This window comes from Orycteropus afer, unplaced genomic scaffold (assembly GCF_000298275.1).
Source record: "Orycteropus afer afer isolate SDZICR_OR568_19922 unplaced genomic scaffold, OryAfe1.0 scaffold00005, whole genome shotgun sequence".
NCBI classification, from domain to species: Eukaryota; Metazoa; Chordata; class Mammalia; order Tubulidentata; family Orycteropodidae; genus Orycteropus; species Orycteropus afer.
This window is the reverse complement of record NW_006921592.1, coordinates 10,416,302-10,441,356: the sequence shown is the minus strand read 5'-3', so window position 1 is coordinate 10,441,356 and position 25,055 is coordinate 10,416,302. Positions and strand designations below refer to the sequence as shown.

The following is a 25,055-nucleotide window of genomic DNA, read 5'->3' as shown; positions in this document are numbered from 1 at the left end:
AATTTATTTTTATAATGAAGTGTTTTTCATGTATTCTTCTTAATAACTGTCAGAAAAAGGCGACAAAGGACAAAAAATAATAATCCAGTAAGGATACAGAGATTTGAAGTAGATGATAATCCAATCTGACCTAATAGATATGTATGGATATAAAAAATAATGCTTTTTAAGTACTTATACATATTTTTTAAAAGTTTACCATATAATGAGCTGAAAACCAAGTCCCAACAAATTCCAATGTTTTAAAATCATACAATCTGCATGATGAACATAATCCATGAAGGAGGACTATGTGAAGAAGAACAGGGCATCGGGATTGGAGGAAGACTCATTAACAACCTGAGATACGCAGATAACACAACCTTGCTCGCTGAAAGTGAAGAGGACTTGAAGCACTTACTGATGAAAATCAAAGATTACAGTCTTCATTATGGATTACACCTCAACATAAAGAAGACAAAACACCTCACAACTGGACCAGTAAAAGCACAATAAACGGAGAAAAGATTGAAGTTGTCAAAGATTTCATTTTATTTGGATCCACAATCCATAACCATGGAAGCAGTAGTCATGAAATCAGACGTCATATTGCACTGGGCAAATTTGCTGCAAAAGACCTCTTTAAAGTGTTGATGAGCAAAAATGTCACTTTGAAGACTAAGGTGCACCTAACCCAAACCATGTCATTTTCAATCGTCTCACATGCATATGAAACCTGGAAAATGAATAAGAAAGACCAAAGAAGAGTTGATGCCTTTGAATTGTGGTGTTGGCGAAGAACATTGAAAATACATAGACTGTCAGAAGAACGAACAAATCTGTCCTGGAAGAAGTGCAGCTGGAATGTTCCTAGGAAGTGAGAATGGCCAGACTTCATCTCACTTACTTGAGTCATGTTGTCAGAAGGGCTCATTCCCTGAAGAATGATATCATGCTTGGTAAAGTGGAGGGTCAGTGAAAAAAGGGGAGACCCTCAACAAAATGCACTGACACACTAGCTACAATGATGGGTTCAAGCATGGCAAGGATTGTGAGGATGCATATAACCAGTCAGTGTTTTGTTGTACACAGGGTCACTATGAGCCAGCACCGACTCAATGGCAGCTAACAACAACAGCAAGAAAATCATACAGGCTATCTCTATAGTATTCTATCTATTAACACAACTGAATCTGTAATTTTAAATCTTCCCACACATGGATCTATGTAGGGAGATCCTGTATACAGTGGGAGAACAATGTGGAACAAAACTCAAAATGATTAAAAAAAAAAAGGGGACCAGGTTTGCTGGTCTGACGGAGCCTGATCAAACACTGAGACTATGGCCCCTAGCTCCCCTTCAGGTCTGGAACCGAACCGATTCCTGTGGCTTCTAGCCAAACAAAAGACAGGCATATGAGCTGAACATTTACATTAGGTAGATGTACTCCTTGGAGAGATCAATCATGGGAGAATAGAAGGGCTGTGTATGCACAGGGAGACAGCTCGGGGGCCAGGAATGCATGGGTGGGAAGGACTCAGAGAAGAGGTAACTATGGGGAGGAAGTGGTAGGGGAGCTGTTACATTGTTGGAAGTTGCAGTCAATGTCATGAGACAAAGTGACTTGCTGTATCGAAAGTGAATTTGCTCTGTAAACTTTCACCCAAATCACAATAAAAATTAAAGAAAATTAAAAAATCTTCCCTGAAGAAAACCTCTAGATTCAAATGGTTTTACTGTTAATTTAAGGAAGACTCAACATCCAATCTTGCACAAACTCTTCTAGAGACCAAAACAAGAGGGAACCTTTGTTTTCGGAGGCCAATATATCAAAATTTGAAACTCAGGACAAGAAAGGTAAATAGCATGCCATTTTCTGTCATGAACAGAGATCCAAAACTCCTAAACAAATCTTTATGAACTGACTAAAATGTAATTGCTAGGTATGAACTTCCTCAGTATAAAATATGATGACTGTATTATACATCTGCCTTTAAAGATAAAAGTACCAAATTAGTTTACATTAAACTGTACTCAGTGTAGAACTATAATAAACTTAACATAAACTTTTATAAAATCACCTTAATACAAATAAAAGTTTAGTATAAGGAACAGTATTTATTCACCACTATTATTACTGGCATTTACTACCTGTTGCTGTCTTATCACGAAATTCTTCAAGTTTTGTCAAAGTTGCTGAAGTCAGCTGTGTTAGGTGTACATCTTTTGGAGGTCTGAAGAATTCCACTATACTATTCACTGTTCTCTGTTAAAATAAGCATGATTAACATGAGATACAAATTCATAACAAACTGAAATTTTAAAACTTAGTAAGTAAAAAAATGCTTACTGCGTCATATATCATTTCTAAGGGTTCAGCTTCTATGATGCACCTTTGAGCAACAGTTTCATCTAATGGATTTATCTCAAATATAATTTTGAAAAGTGAGGTAGCATCATCCAATGAAGACAAGAGGCGAGGTTTTGTTAAATTGTCTGGTAACCCAGTAACATGAAATGAGTCTATTTTGGTTTCAAATCTGCATGAAAAGGACAGCAAAATTGTCAAGCAATAAAATTTTAAAGTATTTTCAAACTGACAATGATAAAATAAAAATGAACACAAGCAATTTCACTTTGCATTTCCTGATACTCCATTCCCTTCACATCAAGAAAATTAATAACTATTCCATCTGAAGTGACAGAGACTAATTCACAATGAACCCTATTTGCAAGATGATCTTGAGGTGGAAAAAAGAAAGATACGAGTTGGTGTTGATTGTGTTTACTGATAAAATCTAAAATAAAAACCATAAGTTCATATAAGACCTAATAAGTGTAAAACTGCAAACTCTTAAAAAAAAGATATGAAAAGTCAGTGTTGATTGTATTTACTAAAGCAAGAACAACAGTAAATTCATACAAGGCCTAATAATTGTAAAACTGAAAAGTCTCTGACATACTCACTGCCACCGAGTTAATCCGACTCATAGCATACTGACTCACTCATACTGACTCACACCCCCTTTGGGTTTCCAAGGTGGTAAATCTTTATGGAAACAGATTGCCCAATCTTCCTTCTGCGGAGTTGCTGGTGGGTTTGAACTGCCAACCTTCTGGCACTACGCTATCAGAACTCCTTACCTCCTTGTATAAGAATGGAAATAAAAGAAAACCAAGCGCACCACGGCAGGATGTCTAGTGTGGTTGTTTGAGCAGCTCAGGGATCCTCTCTTCAGCAAAATAATCAGTAAACAAATGGTTAAAAATATAAGTCTCTAGAACTTGACCTAAGGGTATACAGCAAATAGATGAAAGTTAATTCAATAAAATTTACAAAATATTGATAGAACAAAGAGAGTTTGTGGCATCTGAGCTACAGTCTTCTTCCATCCCTACCCCGAGCATCATGTTACAGAAGGTCTACACAGGGTGCATGCAGCCAAGAAGAGAGGGGCTTCCTCTTCCCTCAGCAACAAGTAGAGGGCTATATTTTCACCCAAAGAGGGGCAGGCCTCTGGTGTTTCTCATTTCTGCCACCACAGCTACATGTTACAGAAGCTTTAGTCCAGGCACATGTAGCCAAGTAAACTGGGGTTCCCTTTCTCTACCCACCTCTTGCTCAAGTGAGGCCTTTTGTTTAGGTGCCAAAAACCAAGAATTCTGGAGCCTCTATTTTGCCTTCCCCAGTTTGTCTGTAAGGCAGAAATTCCATGCCCAAAGACACAAGTATCCTCCAGTGTCTGCCTGTGTAGTAAGTCTGACAATCCAAGGTAAGTGAGCTACTATACCATCCATAGATTTGAAAGGACTGACAGCTCTGCCTGATTAAATGGGTATTATTTCAAAACACAGCATGAAGAAGCTCATGTGCAAGATTGTCCAAAACAATGGAGATCTTGGTGGCTTGCAACTGGTGGAGTCTAATGGCTCGGTAAGGAGCCCAAGTGACACAGTGGTTAAGAACTTGGCTGTTAACTGAAAGGTCAGCAGTTCAAACTCACCAGATGCTCCACGGTAGAAAGATGTGGTAGTCTGCCTCTGTAAAGACGTACAGCCTTGGAAATCCTATGAGGCAGTTCTGTTCTGTCCTATAAGGTCATTATGAGTCAGAATCAACTCAATGGCAGCAAGTTAACATGTTAGTGGCTCCATTAAGCTAGTTGCAACAAGTGAAATGGTAGACCAAGCAGATACTTAACAGAGAGGATTGAAGAAAGAGACATCTAAGTAGGGCCCCCCAGGGATTCTGTTCATCTTATAGGTAGGAAAGGCTATGTATATGCCTTAAGCTCCACACATTAAAGAGAAATTAGAGTTGCACTAGGTGTTGACTTGAAAATAGTTCCCAAGCCACAAAAAAATCCATAAACAAAAGGTAGAACCCATACAAGCTCAAGCACGGTGCTTAAGTACAACCTTTTAGCAAACACTGAACAATGAATTACTCTATTCCAGAGATGACACATACGAAGAAGGATGAAAATAAAGTCACACTCATCCCAGGTGATCCAGAGCTGTGCCATCTCAGGAGCAAATGAAAAGGAAACTACCTAGCTCCTAGTCCATGGTGAACACTAGACAAAATTATATTCTCCCTGAACTGGAAAAGCAGTCTCCAAGCTACATACATATCCAACAGTAGTTATGAAAATCAGGGGCTCAAAGACAAGCTTTCACCGATCAGTGTAATATTCTGACACAGGGACTACCTCCAAGGTAGGCTAAAAGAAAGGCAGGCTAAAAGAAAAATACAGGTAGTTCCTAACTCATGATATACACAAGCTATGACGAGCCTCACTTACGACCATGTGTTTTTTGTTATTTCTTGTACATCTTATCATTATTAACGACGTGTTGCTGTGAGTCTTGAGGCTGTGCCACTGGTGTTTCAAACCCAATAGGGTGCACCTGTTGCACAGGTATCAGCCCGGCTTGCAGACTGAGACAGACTAGGAAGAATGAGGAGGCCATCTACTTTTCAAAGAACTGGCCAGGGAAAACCTTATGAATAGCAGAGAAACACTGTCTGATACATTACTGCACAACTTTCTGGCACGGGATCGGGCGGCGTTTCATTCTGCTGTACATGGGGTCACCCACTATGAGTCGGAAGCGACTCGACGGCACATAACAACATCATTATTAACATGTACAATGTTGCAGCGCATGATGTGCTGATGCTATTATTCTTATGCCAACTCCCAAGCACAAAGATATTATTTATAAAGATTCTGATAATAAAAGGCAATAATGATGAAATTTTTTAACAAATAAGGTATTTGACTTATATCAGAACTTACGGCGGAGTCATTGGAATGGAATCCCATCGTAAGTCGGGGGGCTAACTGTACAAGGAAAAACTATGAACAGGGACTATTAGATGATACTACAAGGGAAATAGGTTTCTAAGAATTAGTCCAGCAAAGTTACTGAAATAAACAAATGACCAAAGCAAACAATAAGCACCAGAGTGGGTAGATGGGAATAAGTATACAGAACTGCTATGGTATGTTACCTAAAATGCCCTATTTTAAACACAAAATTAAAGGATATGCAAAGAAAGGGGAAAGTGAACCATACACAAGGGAAAAAGGAGGCAACAGGACTGCTTTGAAAAGGAAGACACGGAGAAGTACACAAGAGGTACAGACAATAAAGGTAAATACTATTACATATACAATACTGCATTATCAGTAATAACAAACACTAATTTATGGTACAAAGGTACACAGAGGAGAAGGCTGAGTATAGGTAGATGAATGGGAATATATCCACAATCAGACATAGGATGGGCAGATGATATTCCTACATGTGTATTTGTAGGTGCAATAAAAATGTCCAAATGCAATACAGAATTAACAAGTGGCAAACTTAGGATAATTCCATAGCCACAACAAAGCACCTTAAGGGAGTGAGTTGCTGCACTTGCTGGCTCAGGACCATGGTCGCAGGGGACATCAAGCTCAATTGGCACAACACAGTACATAAAAACATTGTTCTACATCCTACTTTGGTGAATAGTCTTAAAAGCTTGCAAGCAATCATCTAAGATGCAACTATTGGTCTCTCCTCATCTGGAGCAAACAAGAGTGTATAAAATGAAAGACACATGGAAACAATTAGTCCAAAGGAGTAACAGACCACAAGAACCTCAGCCTATATGACCCTGAGACCAGAAGAACTAGAGAGTGCCTGGTTACCACTGCCAAGCCCTTAGCAAGGGATCAAAATTGAAGATTCTGGATAGAGTGGGAGAAAAATATGGAACAAAATTTAAAATATATTAAAAAAAAGACCAGGATTACTGGTCAGATGGGGTAAAACCCCCGAGAGCTTGGCCCCTGATCACCTTTTGGTCCTGGAATTGCACTCACACTCATGCCTAACATTCAGCCAAACAATAAACAGGCCCAAAAAGCTGAACAACTACACCAAGAAAATTCACTCCTTAGAACAATCAACCACAAGAGATCAGAAGGGCAGCATATGCACAGGGAGAAAACTAGGGAGACAGAATGAATGGATGGAAGGACACAGGGGAAGGGTGACCAAAGAAAGGAAGTAAGAATAGAGCTGTTACACTGTGGGAATTGTAACAGGATCACAAAATAAAATGTACATAAAAATTTAAAAAAGAGAGAGCGAGACTGCCATTGAGGGGACTGAGAAGACAAAGACTTCAGAGCAATCATTAAACAGAAATTCTAGAATTGAGAAAAACAAAATGAAAAGTAAAATTCACCAACAAATCTGAAGATAAATCAAATAGAGTTCATATAATCTGAAGAATATAAAGAAAAATAAACAGTGACTCAAAAGTGTGGAACGCTACTAGGCATAACAATATACACATACTCAGAGTAAAAGAGAAGAAAAAAATACCTGAAGAAATAATGGCTGTAAACATCTGATTATTTGATGAAAAAGTCTAACCTACACATCCCAGAAGCTCAACAAGCTCTAAGTAGGAAAAACATAAAGAGATCCACACTCAGACACATCATAGTCAAAATAGTGAGAGACAAAGACAAATCTTCAGAGCACAGAAACATAAAAACGATGCATAAAGTACAAGGAAACCACAGTAAGATTTAAAGCAGATATTTCTATCAGAAGCAATGGAAGGTGAAAGGACAGTATATACAAAAGACATATAAAAACGCTGAAAGAAAAAAACATCAACAAACAATGCTATATCCAGCAACACTATCTTTCAAAAACAAGTGAAATAAAGGCATTTTAGACATACAAACACTCATTGCAAGCAGACTTGCTTTATACAGAATACTAAAAAAAATTTTTCACAATGAAATGAACTGACACCAGTTATTCAAATCCATAAGAAAAAAAAAAAACTCTAGTAAAGGTAACTATGTATATAACAATGTAAGACAACATAATTACATATTTCTTTTCCTTCTGTCCTTAAATAATTTTTAGAACTGCATAAAACAGAATCTAGAAAATTTAATTTTAGAGACCATAATATATAAAACCCAACAGCAAACCCCCTGGCATCAAGCTGATCGCAACTTATGGTGACCCTGTGTGTTACAGAGTAGAACTGCTTCATAGCGTTTCCTTGTCTGTAATCTTTATACACACACGCATATTTATTTTTTTCCCCAGTGTTCCTTCCCTTCCCCTCCCACACCTGGTAACCAACACAGAAAGCTTCCCTCCATATATAAACATTTCCTCGACTTTTTACAATAATGAACTAATACAATATGCGGCCTTCTGTGATTGACTTATTTCACTCAGCATAATGTCCTCCAAGTTCATCCACGTCATGCAGTGTTTCGCAGATTCTACATTATTCTTTAGGACTGCATAGTATTCCATTATGTATATGTACCATAGCTTGGTTATCCATTTTTCTGTTGATGGGTACCTAAGTTGTTTCCATTTTTTTGCCATTGTAAACAATGCTGCGATGAACATGGATGTGCATGTATTTGTTCTTGTCCTGGGTCTCACTTCTTTAGGATATATACCTAGTAATGGGATTGCTTAATGGTATTTCTAATTCCAACTTTTTAAGGAATCATCATAATGCTTTCCACAGTGGTTGTATCATTTTACAGTCCCACCAACAGTGTATGAGAGTATCAAACTTGTCTGTAATCTTGATGGAAGCAGATAACCTGGCATTTTTGCCACACAGGATATATATTAAACAGTAACAACATCAAAAATAGGTGTGGGAATAAAGCTATATTGGAATATGGAAATGACATCTGATGGTAACTTGAATCCACAGAAAGAAATGAAGAGAACCAAAACTGATAAATAAGATTATATTAAAAAAAAATAAACAACAAGAAAACATCTATGAACGTATTTGGGCTCTCCTTCTCTTAGCTTACTTAAAAAATATAAAATTACATAAGAAATAATTACAAAACTTGACAGTTGACTCTGTAATATATATACATATAATACGTCTAATAATTGTTGTTGTTGTTGTTACATGCCACCACGTCAGTTCCAACTCATAACAACCTTATCTACAACAGAAACACTGGCCAGTCCTGTGCCATAATCACAATAATTGCTATGCTTGAGCCCAGTATAGCAGCCACTGTGTCAATCCACTTCATGATGGTCTTTCTCTTTTTCATTAACCCTCTACATTGTCAAGCATAATATCCTTCTTCAAGGACCAGTCCCTTCTGATAACATGACTGAAGTATGAGAGACGAAGTCTCACCATCCTCACTTCTATGGACTATTCCAGTGGTACTTATTTCAAGACAGGTTTCTTCATTCTCCTGACAGTCCATCATGTATATTCAATGTTCTTCCTTAACACCATAATTCAAAGGCAAGAATTCTTCTTCAATCTTCCTTATTCACTGTCCAAGTTTCACATGCATATGAGACTACTGAAGAGACAATGGTTTGGGTCAGGAATATCTTACTCTTCAAAGTGACATCTTTAGTCTTTAGCACTTTAACAAGGGCTTTTGCAGCAGATCTTCCCAATGCAATTCATCCTTTGATTTCTTCACTGCTACTTCCATGGGACTTGATTTTGGTTCCAAGTAAAATGAAATCCTTGAAAAGTTCAATCTTCTCTCTGTTTATCAGGATGATGCTTATTGGTCTTTATGTTGAAGTGTAATCCATATTGAAGGCTATAGACTTTAATCTTCATCAGCAGTTGCTTCAAGTCCATTTACTAAGTAAAGTTGGGTCATGTGCATATGGCTGGTTGCTTATTAGTCTATCTCCAATCCTGATGCTGCATTTTTCTTCATATAGTGCAGCCTCTCAGATTATTTGTTCAGCATAGAGATTGAGTTAAGTATGGTGAAAGGATATAACCCTAACACACACCCTTCCTGATTTTAAACCATACAGTATCCCTTATTCTGTTTGAATAACTGCCTCTTGGTCTATGTACAAGTTCTTCATGAGAAAAATGAAGTGTTCTAGAATTCTCATTCTTCAGAATGTTATCCGTAATTTGTTATGATCCACACAGTTGAATGCCTTTGCACAATCAATAAAACAGAGGTAAACATCTGGGTTTAACTGCTTTCAGCCAAGATCCATCTGACATCAGCAATGATAGCCTTCGCTCCATGTCCTCTTTTGAATCTGGCTTGAATTTCTGGCAGTTTTGTGTCAATGTACTGCTGCCACCATTTTGGAGTTGTTTTCAACAAAATTTCACTTATGTGGGATATTAATGATATCGTTGAATATTTTCTGCATTTTGGTAGATCATCTTTCTTTGTAATGTGAACTGTTTCACGTTGGTTGGCCGGTAGCTATCATCCAAATTTCTTGGCATAAAACAAGTAAACATTTCCATTGCCGCATCTATTTGTTGAAACATCTCAATGGTTATTCCATCAATCCCTGGAGCCTTATTTTTCTGCCAATTTCTTCAGTGCAGCTTGGACTTCTTCTTTCAATACCATTGGTTCTTATATGTTATCTCCTGAAATAGTTGAACCTTGACCGATTTTTTGGTACAGTATCTCTGTGTATTCCTTCTTCCATCTTCTTTCACACTTCCTGCATCATTCAATATTTTGCCCATGTTGTTGTTGTTAGGTGCCATCAAGTTGCCTCTGACTCATAGCAACCCTCCGTACACAGAACAAAACTGCCTGGTCATGCACCATCCTCACAATCCTTGTCATACTTGAGGCCATCATTGCAGCTACTGTGTCAATCCGTTTGTTGAAGGTCCTCCCCTTTTTAGCTGACCCTCCACTTTATCAAGAATAATATTCTTCTCCAGTGAATGTTCCCTTCTGACAATTTGACCAAAGTAGGTAAGGCAAAGTCTGGCCATTCTTACTTCCAAGGAACTTTCTGGCTACACTTCCTCCAGGACAAATTTGTTCATTCTTATGGCAGTGTGTATGGTATTTTCAGTATTCTGTACCAACACAATTCCAAGGCATCAACTTTTCTTCAGTCTTCCTTATTCATTTTCCAGCTTTCACATGCATATGAAGTGACTGAAAACACCATGGCTTGGGTTAGGTGCACTTTAATCTCCAAAGTGACATCTTTGCTCTTCAACACTTCAAAGAAGTCTTTTGCAGCAGATTTGCCCAGTGCGATATGAAATCTTATTTCTTCACTGCTGTTTCCATGGTTGCTGATTATGGATCCAAGTACAGAGAAATCCCTGACAACTTCAATCTCTTCTCTATATATATTGATGCTGCTTATTGGTCCAGTTCTGAGGATTTTTGTTTTCTTTATGTTGAGGTGTAATCCATACAGCAGACTGTAGTTTTTGATTTTCATCAATAAGAGCTTTAAGTCATCTTCTCTTTCAGCAAGCAAGGCTGTGTCATCTGCATACCGCAGGTTGTTAATGAGTATTCCTCCAATCCTGAGGAATTTTTCATATAGTCCAGTTTCTTGGATTGTATGCTCAGCATACAGATTGAATAAATATGGTGTAGGGATACAACCCTGACACACTCCTTTCCTGATTTTAAACCATGCAGTATCCCCTTGTTCTGTTCGAACAACTACCTCTTGGTCTATGTATAAATTCCTCATAAGCACAATTAAGTGTTCCGGAATCCCCATTCTTCACAATGCCACCCATACTTAGCTATGATTCACACAGCCAAATGTCTTTGCATAGTCAATAAAGCACAGGTAGACATCTTTCTGGTATTCTTTGCTTTCAGCTAAGATCCATTTGACATCAGCAATGATATCCTTTATTCCATGTCCTCTTCTGAATCCAGCTTGCATTTCTGGAAGTTGCCTGTAAATATATTGCTACGATCATTTTTGAATTATCTTCAGCAAAATTTTACTTGTGTGATATTAAAAAAGATACTGAGTATAACTGCCTAGAGCAAGGCATGGCAGGCTAAGCAAGCATCAGATAGACCAAGAAGTCTAGGAAAAAGGAAGATGGGAGGAAATAAAGGCTTGGGAATGACACCCAAGGATACTGGGAAGCCAGAGTGTAATGCACATTGTCCAGCACTTAACAGGCTTGTGTCACTGGTAGATCAGTGCAAGTAGGAAGTAAAGACTAACAGACTTTTCAACAGTCCAGTGTAGGGAGAAAGATATGCTCCTGCTCAAAGCCTAGCTGCAAGAATGGAAGGGTATTTTTTCTATTCTGCTTTTCTATTTTATTTTATGAATGTATGCTCCAAGCATTTAGAGAAATCTTTCAGGTCACTTGCTGAATACTAAGATAATGGAACAAGAATTTCAGTGACTACACAAATAAGAGAATATAGTATTTGTAAAAATGTTATAGAAAAGTTATCAAACAAATGGAGAACTTAAGGGTGACAATCTAATATCCAGAATTCCCATATGATAATATTAAAAATACCCAATTCTACAAAAACTTACAAATCAAATACAGAAAAAAGACTTTAAATCAACTGTTGTAATAATACTCAAAGACCTAAAGGAAATAAAGTGGCTAAGACTGCTATAAAATTAATAATATAATAAAGTTGGCTGCTAACCAAAAGGTCAGCGGTTCAAACCCACCAGATGTTCTGCAGAAGGAAGATGAGGCAATCTACTTCCATAAAGATTTACATCCTTGGAAACCCATGGAGGTCACTATAAGTCAGAATCAACTTAATGGCAGTGGGTTTGGGTTTTTTTTGTTTTGTTTTGTTTAGAAAGCTAAAGTAGGCAAAATAAAAAAATTCACATAGGTGACCAACAGCACATTTAAATAGGCAGAAGGAACAATCAATGAACTTAAAAAAAAGACAAATGAAATTATCCAGAGAAGAAAAATAAACTGAGTGTAAGGAACTTGTTGGGTACCATCAAACATATCAACATATACATTATGAGTCTCAGAAGGAGGAAAGAGCAGAAATAATATTTGAAGAAATAAAGGCCAAAACTTCTCAAATTTAATGAAAGATATGAATCAACACATCCAAGAAGCTCAATGAACTCAAAGTAAGACAAACTCAAAGATAAACACATCAAGACATATTATAATCATTGTCAAAAGACAAAGAGAGAATCTTAAAAGCAGTAGTAGAGAAGTGATTTAACACACACAAGATATCTTCAATAAGAGTCAATTTCTCACTAGGTGCCATGTATACAAGAAGGTAGTGGAATGACATATTGAAAGTAGCAAAAGAAAAAACTACCAACTAAGAATTCTGTATCTGGCAAAACTATCTTTCAAAAAGGATGGAGAAATTAAGAGATTCCCAGACAAACAAAAGCTGAGGGAGATAATCAGTGTAAACCTGTCCAATAAGAAATGTCAAAGAAGATGTTTAGGTTGCAATGGAAAGGGCATCAGATAGTAACTCAAAGCCATGAGAAGAAATAAAAGCCTCCCAATAAAGGTAACTAAAGAGCTCTGGTGGCACTGTGGTTAAAGCATTGGCTACCAACCAAAAGCTCAGCAATTGGAAGCTATCAGTCACTTTGTGGGAGAAAGATGAGGCAGTCTGCTCTCTTTAAGTTTTACAGCTTTAGAAATCCATGAGGGCCATTCTACTCTGTCCTTAGTGTTGCTGAGAGTCAGAATTGACTTGATAGCAGGAGATTTACAAAGGTAACTACACAGATAAATATATAATCCATTATTGTTCTACTTTGGTTTCTAATGCCTCTTTCTTTTTTAATTTCCTGTAAGATTGAAAAGAAAATTGCATAGAACAGTAATTATAAATCTAGATTAATAGGCACACATGTATAAAGATACAATTTGTGACAATGATACAAGAGGGTGGAGCTTTACAGGAGCAGAGATTTTGTATGCAATTGAAGCTAAACTGATATAAATTCAAACTAGATAGTTATAAATTTAGGATGTTAATTATAAGCCCCAGAGTAACTGTTAAGAAATTTAAAAATATACAGAAAGGGAAACAAGGAAGGAATAATAAAAGTACACTAGAAAATAATCAGACACAAAACAAGGCAGTATTGGAGGAATTAAGGTGAACAAGGATAAAAAAACATAGTCAAAAGCAAATATCAAACTGGCAGAAGTAAATTATTCTCTATCAGTAATCCCTTAGGAGGTAATTTACCAACTGAAAGATAGAAACTGTCATAATGGGTTTTTTAATAAACGATACAACTATATGCTATTTACATAAGACTTGCTTTAGACCCAAAACACTGATAGATTAAAAGCAAAGGGACAGAAAAGAAATTCCATATAAATAGCAGCCAAAAGAGAGCTGGGTGGCTAGACTTTAAGCCAACAATTCTTTTTCTTTTTTTTTTTTTTAATTTTACTTTGATTTGGGTGAAGATTTACAGAGTAAATTCACTTTTCATACAGCAGTTCACATATACTTTGTCTCATGTCATTGACCAAAATTTACAATGCAACAGCTCCCCTCCCACTTCCTCCCCATAGTTACTTCTTCCCAGTGTCCATCCCTCCATACTCTTCTGCGCCCTGAGCTGTGTCCCTGTGCATAAGCAGCCCTTCCTTCTCCCATGATGGTTCTCTCCAGGGTGTGTGTCTACTTGAGGTAAATATTTAACTCACTTGCCTGTTCTTTGTTTGGCTGGAAACCACAGGTGTGGGTTCAATCCCAGACCTGAAGGGCAGCTAGGGGCCATAGTCTCAGTGGTTTCACCAGGCTCTATTGGACCAGCAAACCTGGTCCTCACCTTTTTTTTTTTTCCCCCTCCAAATGATTTTGAGTTTTGTTCCACATTGTTCTCCCTCTCTATGCAGGATCTCCTACATCCCTTCCAAGTGGATGACAGTGGTAGCCGGGCACCATCTAGTTCTTCTGGTCTCATAGTTGTATAGGTTGCAGATCAGATGGTATACCAGTCGCTAGGACTGATTGTTTCCATTCATTTGGTTTTCTTCTTTCTTCTTGACGAGGAGACACCCATTGTTGCATCTAGATGGCAGCTTGCTAGCTTTTAAGATCCCAGTCACTACTCACCAAAGTAGGAGGTAGAACAATGTTTTGTACAGTATGTTATGCCAATGCAGCTTGATGTCCCCTGTGACTATGGTCCCAAGCCCGCAGGATCAACTACTCGGTCCCTCTGGGTAGCTGTAAGCCAACAATTCTTATAAAAGACAAAAAAAGTCATTACATATTGATAAAAAAGTTAATTTGCAAATAAGATATAATGATTGCAAACATATATGTACCCAAAATCAGAACCTCAAAATACATAAAGCAACAGAACTGAAAGCAGAAACAGAAGCTCTACCACTGGAGACCTCAATGCCCCACTTTAATAATGGATAGGAAAAAAAACACAGATCAAAAAGGTAATAGTGTAGACTTGAAACTATAAACCACATTGACTTCATAGACATATATAGAAGAGATCAACAAACAACAGCAAAATACATATTCTTCTCAAATGAACAAAGAACATTATCCCAGAAAGACTGTATGTTAGATACCAAGTCCTGTTGTTGCACTGTTAGGTGTCATCAGCTTGGTTCCAAATCACAGCAACAAAACAAAAAATGTTGTCTTACTGTGTACAACAAAACAAAACAAGTCTTACTAGACCTTTAAAGGTTGAAATCATATAAATTAACTTTTCTAACCACAATGGAATGAAACTAGAAATGCATAACAAAAGGAAAACTGAAAATTCACAAATATGTGGAAATCAGAACATAGACTGAAATAAAAATTTAAGTCAAAGAAAAATCACAAAGGAAATTAGAAAACACCTAGAGGAGAGTTAAAGGGAAACATGACATATCAAAATTTATGAAATATGCAGTAAAATCAGTGTTAAAAAGAAAATTTTTAGCTGTAAACACATGTATTAAAAAGAAATCCTGAAATCAATAACCTAACTGTAAAACAAAAGTCAGCAGAGGGAAGGAATTAATAAGGACTACAGCAGAAATAGCCACTAGACACAGTGGCTGCGATGTTGGGCTCAAACATGGCAATGACTGTGAGGATGGCACAGGACCAGGCAGTGTTTCATTCTGTTGTGTACAAGGTCACTATGAGTCGGAACCAGCTCAACAGCATCTAACAACAACAACAATAAAGCAGAGATAAACACCACAGGGACCATAAAAGCAAGAAATAAAATCAATGAAACCAAGAGTTGGTTTTTCAAAAGATCAAAAATCTTGACAAACATTTATCTAGATGGATCAAAAAAAAAAAAGAAAAGAAGATGCAAATAATTAAATCAGAAATGAAAGTAGAGACATTATAACAAACCTTAAATAAATTAAAAGGAGAATACTATGAACAATAGTAAATCAACATATTAGATAATAACGTGGACAAATTCCAGACAGATTAGAAACACACAAATTACAAACATTACCTCAGAAGAAGTAAAAACTCTGAATAGACCTATAACATGTACAGAAATTGAATGAGTAATCAACAACTTCCCAACAAAGAAAAGTCCAGGACCAAATGGCTTCATTAGTGAATTATACAAAACATTTCAAGAAGAATACCAGTCCTCCTTGAACTCTCCCAAGAAGCTGAAGAAGAGGAATACTTTCTAATTCATTCTACAAGGCCACTACCCAGATACCAAAGCAACACTTAGACACTATATAAAAAAGAAAACTAAACGTCAATATCCCTTATAAATGCAAAGTCTCCAACAAAATACTAATCCAACAGTATATTTGAAAGACTGTACAACATAAATTAGTAGGATTAATCTCAAAAATACAAGGCTGTTTTAATATCAAAATGAATTAAGGTGGTGGTTGTTGTTGTTACATATTGTCGAGTCGGACCCGACTCATAGCGACCCCTCCTTGAGTTTCCGAGGCAGTATCACTACGGAAGTAGATTGCCTCGTCTTCCTTCTGAGGAGTGGCTGGTGGGTTTGAACCACCAGCCTTCTGGTTAGCAGACAAGTGCCTTTAGGCACTATACTACCAGAGCTCCCAAAATACTATAAATCAATAGAAAAAAGGACAAAACACACCTAATGATCTCAATAGACACAGAAAATAAATTTGACAAAATAAAACCACGCTTTATGATTGTTGTGAACTGTGTACCCAGAAAATATATATCCAAGTCCTACTGCCTATAACCTACAAATATGACCCTGTTTGGAGAAAGGGTTTTTCTTTTGTTATGTTAATAAAGCTTTACAGAAGTTTGGTGGATCCTAAACTTAATTCCTTCTGAGTAGAGTCTTATGAAATAGGAAAACAGACATGGAGAGTCTCATACACGTGCAAAATACCATGTAAGGGCCTCATCTACAAGCCAAAGAACATCAAGATACGCTCAGGGCTACTGGAAGCTGAAGAGACAAAAATGATCTTCTCTTAGAGCAAATAGAGCCAAAACTCTGAATTTGGACTCCTAGACTCTAAAACTGAAACAATGAATTCCTGTCCTTTTGTGGTATTTTTGTTTCATCAGCACTAGTACACTAAGCTAATGATAAAATCACTTAGCTAACTACATGTAGAAGGGAACTTCTTCAATTTGATAAAAGGCACCTATAAAAAAAAAAAAAAAAATCCCGAGCTAACATCATACTTAAATAATGAAAGGCTGGACATTTCACTCTTAAGACCAAAACATGACAAGAATCTTGTCACTTCTCTTGTCACTTCTATCCAACTTTGTACTTGAGATTCTTCCCAGGTTAATTAGGGGAAAAATGAAATAAAAGGAATTGATGTTGGAAAGAAAGAAGTAAAACTAAGTCTATCTGCAGATGACATGGTCATTACATACAGAAATTCTAAGGTATCCATTTGTAGTATTGGGACAATACTACAATACTAATAAACAAGCTCAGCAAGATTTCAGGGTAAAGATCAATATAAAAAATCAATTCTATTTCTATACATTTTCAATGAACAATCCATAAATAAAATTAAGAAAACAACTGCATTTACAACAGCATCAAAAACAGTATCTAAGAATAATTTAACAAAACCCATTAAAAACCAAACCCACTGCCATCGTGTCAATTCCAACTCATAATAATGCTGTAGGACAGAGTGGAACTGCCCCACAGGGTTTCCATGGCTGCGATCTTTACAGAAACAGACTGTCACAGTCTCCTGCAGAGTGCCTGGTGGGTTCGGACTGCCAACCTTTTGGTATGCTTAACAACTGTGCCACCAGAGCTCCTCAAATTTAACAAAAATCATGAAAGATTTACATTTTGAAAATTTCAAAACTCTGTTGAAAAAATTAAAGTTCTAAATAAGTAGAAACACTCCAACATCATGTATCACAAGAACTAATATTGTCAAGATGGCAGTAACCTTGGAATTGATCTACAGATTCAATATAATCCTTATCAAAGACCTACTTGAGTTTTTTGCAGAAATGGACAAACTGGTTCTAAAGTTTACACAGAAATTCAAGTAACACAGAACAGCTAAAACAATCTTAATAAAGAAAAAAAAAAACTGGATGTCCTTTCAATTTAAAATCTTTTTACAAATCTACAGTAATCAAGACCATATGGAAATGCCATAATGACAGACATATAGATCAAGGGAATAATGTTAATAGTTCAGAAATAAATCCTTATATTTATGCTAAAGTGATTATTGACAAGGGTCCAAGATTATTCAATGGGGAAGAAATAGAAATATATATCAACTTAACAGAACAGTCCAGAAACAAATCCTTACATGCATGGTCAACTGATTACTGACAAGGGTTCCAAGATCACTGAAAGGGAAGGAATATATTTTCAACAAATGGTACTAAGACAATTGTAGAACTTCTTTCAAAAGAATGAGGTTGTACCCCCCCACATCACACTATACATAACATTCAATTCAAATCTACATGTAAGAGCTAAAACTATAAATCTGTTAGAAGAAATATTCAAGTGAATCTTTGTGACCTTAAATTAGGCACAGCCTGCATATGACCAAACGCACATGCAATAAAAGAAAAATTAGATAAAGTGGATTTCATCAAAAACATCTGTGCTTCAGTGTATTTGTACATTCTGTAAGAATCCCCAGGTATATATAGTACAGTCGACAAGGGACAAGGTTGTAGTCACCTCTTGGCCACAGCCAACTATCCAAAAGGAGTGAGTAGTTGGACCTGTGGGCTCAGGATCATAGTTGCAGGGGACAGCAAGCTCAATTGGCATAACATACTACACAAAAACATTGTTCCACATCCTACTTTGGCAGGTAGTGACTGGGATCTTAAAAACTTGCAGGCAGTCATCTAGATGCAATGATGGGTCTCTCCTCTTACAAAGAAGGAAGAATGAAGGAAACCAAAGATGCATGGAAACAATTAGTCCAAGGGACTGGTACATCATGCAGTCCTCAGCCTATATGACTATGAGACCAGAAGAACTAGATGGTGCCAGGCTACCACTGTCAACCACTTGGAGGGGGATACATGTAGGAGATCCTGTATAGACTAGGGAGAGAACAATGTGGAACAAAACTCAAAACCATAAAAAAGGGGGGGTGCCAGGTTTGCTGGCATCATACTGATAGAGCCTGGTGGAGCCACCGAGATTATGGCCCCTAGCTGTGCTTCAAGTCTGGAATTGAACTCACTCCTGTGGCTTCCAGCCAAATAAAAGATAGGCATATGAGCTGAACATTTACATTAGGTATCTAATAGATCCTTGGAGAGATCAATCATGGGAGAAGAGAAGGGTGGTGTGTGCCCAGGGAGACATTGGGGGGCATGAGTGCATGGGAGGGAAGGACACAAAGAAGAGGTAACTATGAGGAGGAGGTGGGAGAGATGCTGTTGCATTCTGTGAAATTGCTGTCAATGTCATGAGACAAAGTGTATGTGAGCTGCTATATGGAAAGTGAATTTGCTCTGTAAACTTTCACCCAAATCACAATAAATATTAAAAAAAAAAAAAAGACATCTGTGGTTCAAAGGATACTAGCAAGAAATAAAAACTCATTGAATGGGAGAAAATGTCTGCATATCATGCATCTGAAAATAGACTTTTATGTAGAATATAGAAAGAACACTTACAACTCAAAAGTAAAAAGGATGATAATCCAATGAGAAGCTAGGCAAGGATCTGAAAAGACATTTCTCCAAAGAAAGCACAAAAATAGCTAGTAAGCACATGAAGAGATGCTTGATATCATTAACCATTAAGAAAATGCAAATCAACATCACAATGAGGTATCACTTTACACACTCAATGATGGCTACAATAACAAAGACAGGTGAAAACAAATGTTGTTCAGGATATGGACCAACTGGAACCCTCACAAACTACTGGTAGGAATGTAAAATTGTGCACTCATTTTGGAAAAGTCTGGCAGTTCCTCAAAATGTTAAACAAAGAATTACCAAATAACCCAGAAATTGCATTCTATTGTTTAAACTCCAGAGAAATTAAAGCATATGTCCACAAAAAATCTAGTATATGAATATTTCATAACAGCCAAAAATTGGAACAAACTTAAATATCCATCAATGTAAGAATGGATACAACAAAGTGTGGTATATCCATACAACTGAGTATTATTTGGCAATAAAAGAAATGAAGTATGGCTACATGCTACAAAATGACCTTTGAAAGCATTATGACTATTGAACTAAGTCAGATACAGAGGCCACATATATTATATGATTCCCTTCACAAGAATAATCCAGAACAGGCAAATTCATAGAGATAGAAGGTAGATTAGTGGCTGCCACTAATGGGTATGGGGTGACTACTAAAGGGCACGGGGTGGCTTTTTAGATATGTTTTGTTTAGAATTATTAAGATAATATATATTAAATAAAGAATTGTATGCTGAGGAAACAAAAGACTAAATAATACAAAGATTGTTAGCAAGCACATCATACAAAAAGAAACAACATTAACAATTTGGTTTATTTAGGATTGTCTTGACTTTACCTTCATTTTTTAAAATAACATTATTGAGATATAATTTACACACCATATAGTACACTCATTTAAAGTAATACATAATTAATTGGCTTTTAGTGTATTCATGAGATTGTGCAATCAGTACCAACGTCTAGTTCCAGAAAATTTTATTACTCTAAAGTAACGTTCCTTAAATTACAAAAGAATTCTCTTAAACCACAGTACTCTTTACTCAAGATTATATGATTATGACCTGACTTTCAACATTATGGGAGCTCTGATAGCATAGTGCCTAAGGCACTTGACTGCTAACCAGAAGGCTGGCAGTTCAAACCCACCAGCCACTCCTTGGAAGGAAGGTTGGGCAATCTACTTCCGTAGTGATACTGCCTTGGCAACCCAAGGAAGGGTCGCTGTGAGTCGGGACCAACTCAATGGCACGTAACAACAACAACAACATTCAACATCATATTGAAACTTTTTCTTAAGACAGCATAAAGGAAAATCAATTCACTTACTTTATTGCTTGTGCTCCTGGTCTTTGTATAATTAAAGTACTAAATTCTTCAATTAAAATCTCTAATAGCTCAGGTTTTTCATGACTTTCTCTTAGAACAACAGACATACTTTTCAAGTGAACAAAAAACTTCATGGCTTCAAACTAGAGTATATTCAAAAGAATAAAATGAAAAACATATACATATAAACACAATAAATGCTATTTATATAGTTTACTGATTTTGAAAACCACAAAATATTTTTAAAACAAACCTTTCCTATTAAATTACTACGTAACACCAAAAAGTAGGTGGCAATTTTTATCACTATCATAAAAACAAAAACAAACACAGTACCTAGAAATGAAAAGAAAGATCAAAGAAGAAATCATTAACAATTATACTTCTCTAAAGATTAAAGATAGGTATATCTAACATTAAATTCAAGGTATAAGATAAGAAAACATCTTACTGTTTTGGGCAAAGTTGGATCAACTGCTGTTTCACTATAACCAATTGCTTCATAGAGTTTAGCTTTTTCTTCAGGTGTCAACATTTCTTCAAGAGCTACAAATTAGACCAATATTTTGTTATTTAACTTATATCAAAATAAAGCCAACCCATAATTTATCTGCCTTTAGTAAATAGATTACAAAACAGGCTTCCTTTTTTTTTTTTAACACTTTTAAGAAATTACAATTGAATGGTAGGAGACCACTGATAATTTTAGAAATTAATCTCTAAAATTATAAATTACAAAATACATAAATTTAGTGACACATATTTCCAAATGATTGTATTATATAAGGCTAAAAAAATGTCTAAAAGCACTTAATAATTTTGCACTAGGCAATGTATTTAGTATACAAAGTAGGTGATGTTAGTGTTATAATTTTCTCCCATTTTATAGACGATAAAACTGAGAGCTTAAATAACTTCTCATGGCCATGCTTCTCATAAGTGATAGATTCAGGATGTAATCACAAGTGTCTAAGCCTCCAAAACCATGATCTTAAATATTTAATTATATGTTGTCTCTGCCAAATGAATAGTAAATAAAATCTTAGCAAGAAATAACTGCAACAAGAATTTACAACAGTTGATACCATTTTTGAATTTTTATTTCATCAATTACTGTACTAGAATGTATGAACTAAATCCTTTGGCCACAAAATTCAAATAGTAAGATAAAAATTTTATTTTATTTCTATTTATTTCACTTACAAGTATTTGTGAGATCCCTGGGTGACATACACAGTTTGCACTGAAAGATTGGTAGTTCAAATCCACAAGAGATGCTGCAGAAGAAAGGCCTGGCAATCTACTTCCATAAGAATGTTGCTATTGTTAGATGCCAACGAGCCAATCTCAACTCAAAGCAAGCTCATGTGAGAGGAGAACTGGCCCAAGGGGTTTTCGTGGCTATAATTTTTACAGAAGCAGATCACAAGGTCTTTCTCCCATGGAGCCACTGGGTGGGTTCAAACTGGCAACCTTTCAGTTAGCAGCCAAGTGTTTAACTGTTTACACCACCAGAGCTTCTTTTCCATAAGATAACAGCCATTAAAACACTATGAAGTACAATTCTACTCTGAACCATGTGGGACTGTCATGAGTCAGGATCAAACTCAATGGCGACAGGTTTTTGTTAACATACATTTGTATGTTTGTAATAGCAATTTCATTTATAGTAACATATATACATACATATATATGTATGTATATGTATGTGTGTATACACAGACACACACAGATAAACAATATCCACTTCAAGAGAACCATAGAGCAGGGAAATTGAGAAAGCTAACACATTCTAACATTTCAATGTTCTAGATTCGACAAAAACAACAAGGCATACTAAGAGACTGGATATGATGGCCCATTTAAAAGAACAAGATGAAAGGATAGACATCGTTTCTATGAAAGCCTAGATAATGAACAGATTGGAAGAATAAAATACAAAAATATTAAACATGCTCAAACAATTCAAGGAAAACAAGGAAATGAACTAAAGGAAATCAGGAAAATGATACAAGAATAATAAATAGATGTCATAAAGAAAAACAAACAGAAATACTTGTTATTATGTCCCATCAAGTCAGCCCCGACTCATAGCTACCCTTCCTTGGGCCCCAATTCATAGCTACCCTTTCTTGGGTTTCCAAGGCAGTATCACTACGGAAGTAGACTGCCCAACCTTCCTTCTGAGAAGTGCTAGAGCTGAAAATTACAGTAAATGAAATGAAAAATTCAAGGAAAGGGCTCAACAGCAGATATGATTTGGCAGAAAAACAAATCAGTACACTAGAGAATTAAATAACCAAAATAACTGAGACTGAGAAGAAAAAGGCCAAGAAAGCAGAGGAAAGCTTCATGGTACTGTGGGATACAATCTAGTGAACTAACATAAACATCATGGGAATACCAGAAGGAAAAGAGTAAGAAAAAGGGAAAGAAATAACAGCAAAAAACTTTCTAAATTTCATGAACATGAATCTACAACTCCAAAAGGCTCAACAAACCCCAAACAGATTCACACCAAGACACACTATCATCAAACTTGAAAACCAAAGATAGAGAATCCTGATAGCAGCAAACTATTACAATAAAATGAACAGAGAAGCAAATTGTCACAATAAAATGGATTCAATAAAATTAACTTCCAATTTCTTCCAAGAAACCTTGGAGATCAGAATGTAATGGAATGACATATTTAAAGTAGTAGAGGAAAACTATCCATCAAGAATTCTTTATCTGGAAAAACTGATTTAAAAAAAAAAAATTGCCATCTAGTTGACATTTTATATAATATGTAATTTTATATAAAATTTATACAGCTATAAAATGTAATTTGTGATCATTAGTATATAAAGGAAGAAGCCCTGGTACTGTAGGCATTTGGCTCCTAACCAAAATATCAGTGATTCAAACTTACCAGCTACTCACTCCATGGAGCAAAAATGAGGCAGTCTGCTTTCATAAAGATTTACAGCCTTGGAAACCCAGTGGGGCTCAATATGAGTCAGACCAGACTCAATGGCAGTAAGTTTGGTATTTGTGGACTATGTAAAGGAAGAGGAGGAGAAGCAACAGTGCGGGAATAATTTTTGTATATTGCTGAGTTAAGCTGGTATCAATTTAAACTAAAAATATCAAACTCACTCCCAATGAATCAATTCTGATTCATAGCGACCCCCCTTGGTTTTCCAAAGCAGTAAAGCTTTAGAGAAGTAGATCGCCCAGTCTTCCTTCCATGGAGTGGCTGGTGGGTTTGAAACACCAACCTTCTGGTTTGCAGTCAAATGCTTTAGGCAATACACCACCAGAGCTCCGAAACCAAAAAAACCATCAATTCCAACTCAGAGTGACCCTCCTTGAGTTTCCAAGGAATTATCTCTATGGAAGTAGATTGACCTTCTGAGGACTGGCTGGTGGGTTTGAACCACCAGCCTTCTGGTTAGCAGTCAAATGCCTTAGGCGCTACTCCACCAAAACTACTAGCTGTTATAAATTTAAAGGTCAGCAGGTGGCACAAGATGTTTGCATACCAAAAAGGCTGGAAGTTTGAACTGAAAGGTTGGTGGTTCACTCCCACCAAGCAGCACTATGGAAGAAAGACTTGTCAATCTGCTCCCATAAAGATTACAGCCAAGAAATCCCTATGGAGCTCAGTTCTAATCTGTAACACATTGGGTTGCCATTAGTCAGAACAGACCCAATGGCAATGGGTTAGGTTTTGTTAAAAATTTAAGATGTTACATATAATCATCACAGTGACCACAAAGAAAATATCTACCAAATATCCACAAAAGGAAAGGAAAGGGGAATCAAAATAGTTTACTACAAAAAGCAAACAAAATACAAATGATGGCAGTCTTGGAAAAAATGGAAAACAGATAAAGTATAAAACACACAAAAAAAATAGCAAAATGACTAAAGTAAGTGCTTCCAAATCTTTAACTAACTTATATAAGGTAGTGAGTTTGTTTTTTTTTTTTTTTTTTGGTATATATGGATCAGACTCTCCAAAGAGCAGAGAGACGCAAAATGGATTAAAAAAACATGATCCATTTACAAACTGTCTCCAAGAGATGTATCTTAGAGCTACATACATAAATAGGTTGAAAGTAAAAGGATAGGTAGTTCCAGCAAGATGGTGGACTAGGCAGAAAGACTGCACAGACCCTCTTCAACAAAGAAAAAGGAAACCAATTAACACAGACACAGAAGATAATCCTGGACCCCTGAGCCTTGAGGGGAAGGATACAGAAGTGGACTAAACCCCA

At 36.4% G+C, this 25,055-nt stretch overlaps 1 protein-coding gene across 1 annotated transcript in view; it reads right to left on the bottom strand.

Annotated features, from left to right (window-relative positions):
* The window catches only part of VPS13A (vacuolar protein sorting 13 homolog A), a 266,157-nt gene that overhangs the window by 197,858 nt on the left and 43,244 nt on the right, over window positions 1-25,055 (bottom strand). Inside the window, exons 16-19 of the mRNA XM_042780717.1 lie at window positions 21,242-21,336; window positions 20,791-20,933; window positions 2,331-2,520; window positions 2,132-2,246 (exon numbers count right to left, since the gene is read on the bottom strand). Coding sequence (XP_042636651.1) covers window positions 2,132-2,246; window positions 2,331-2,520; window positions 20,791-20,933; window positions 21,242-21,336 — 543 coding nt within the window. The remainder of the gene's footprint in view (window positions 1-2,131; window positions 2,247-2,330; window positions 2,521-20,790; window positions 20,934-21,241; window positions 21,337-25,055) is intronic.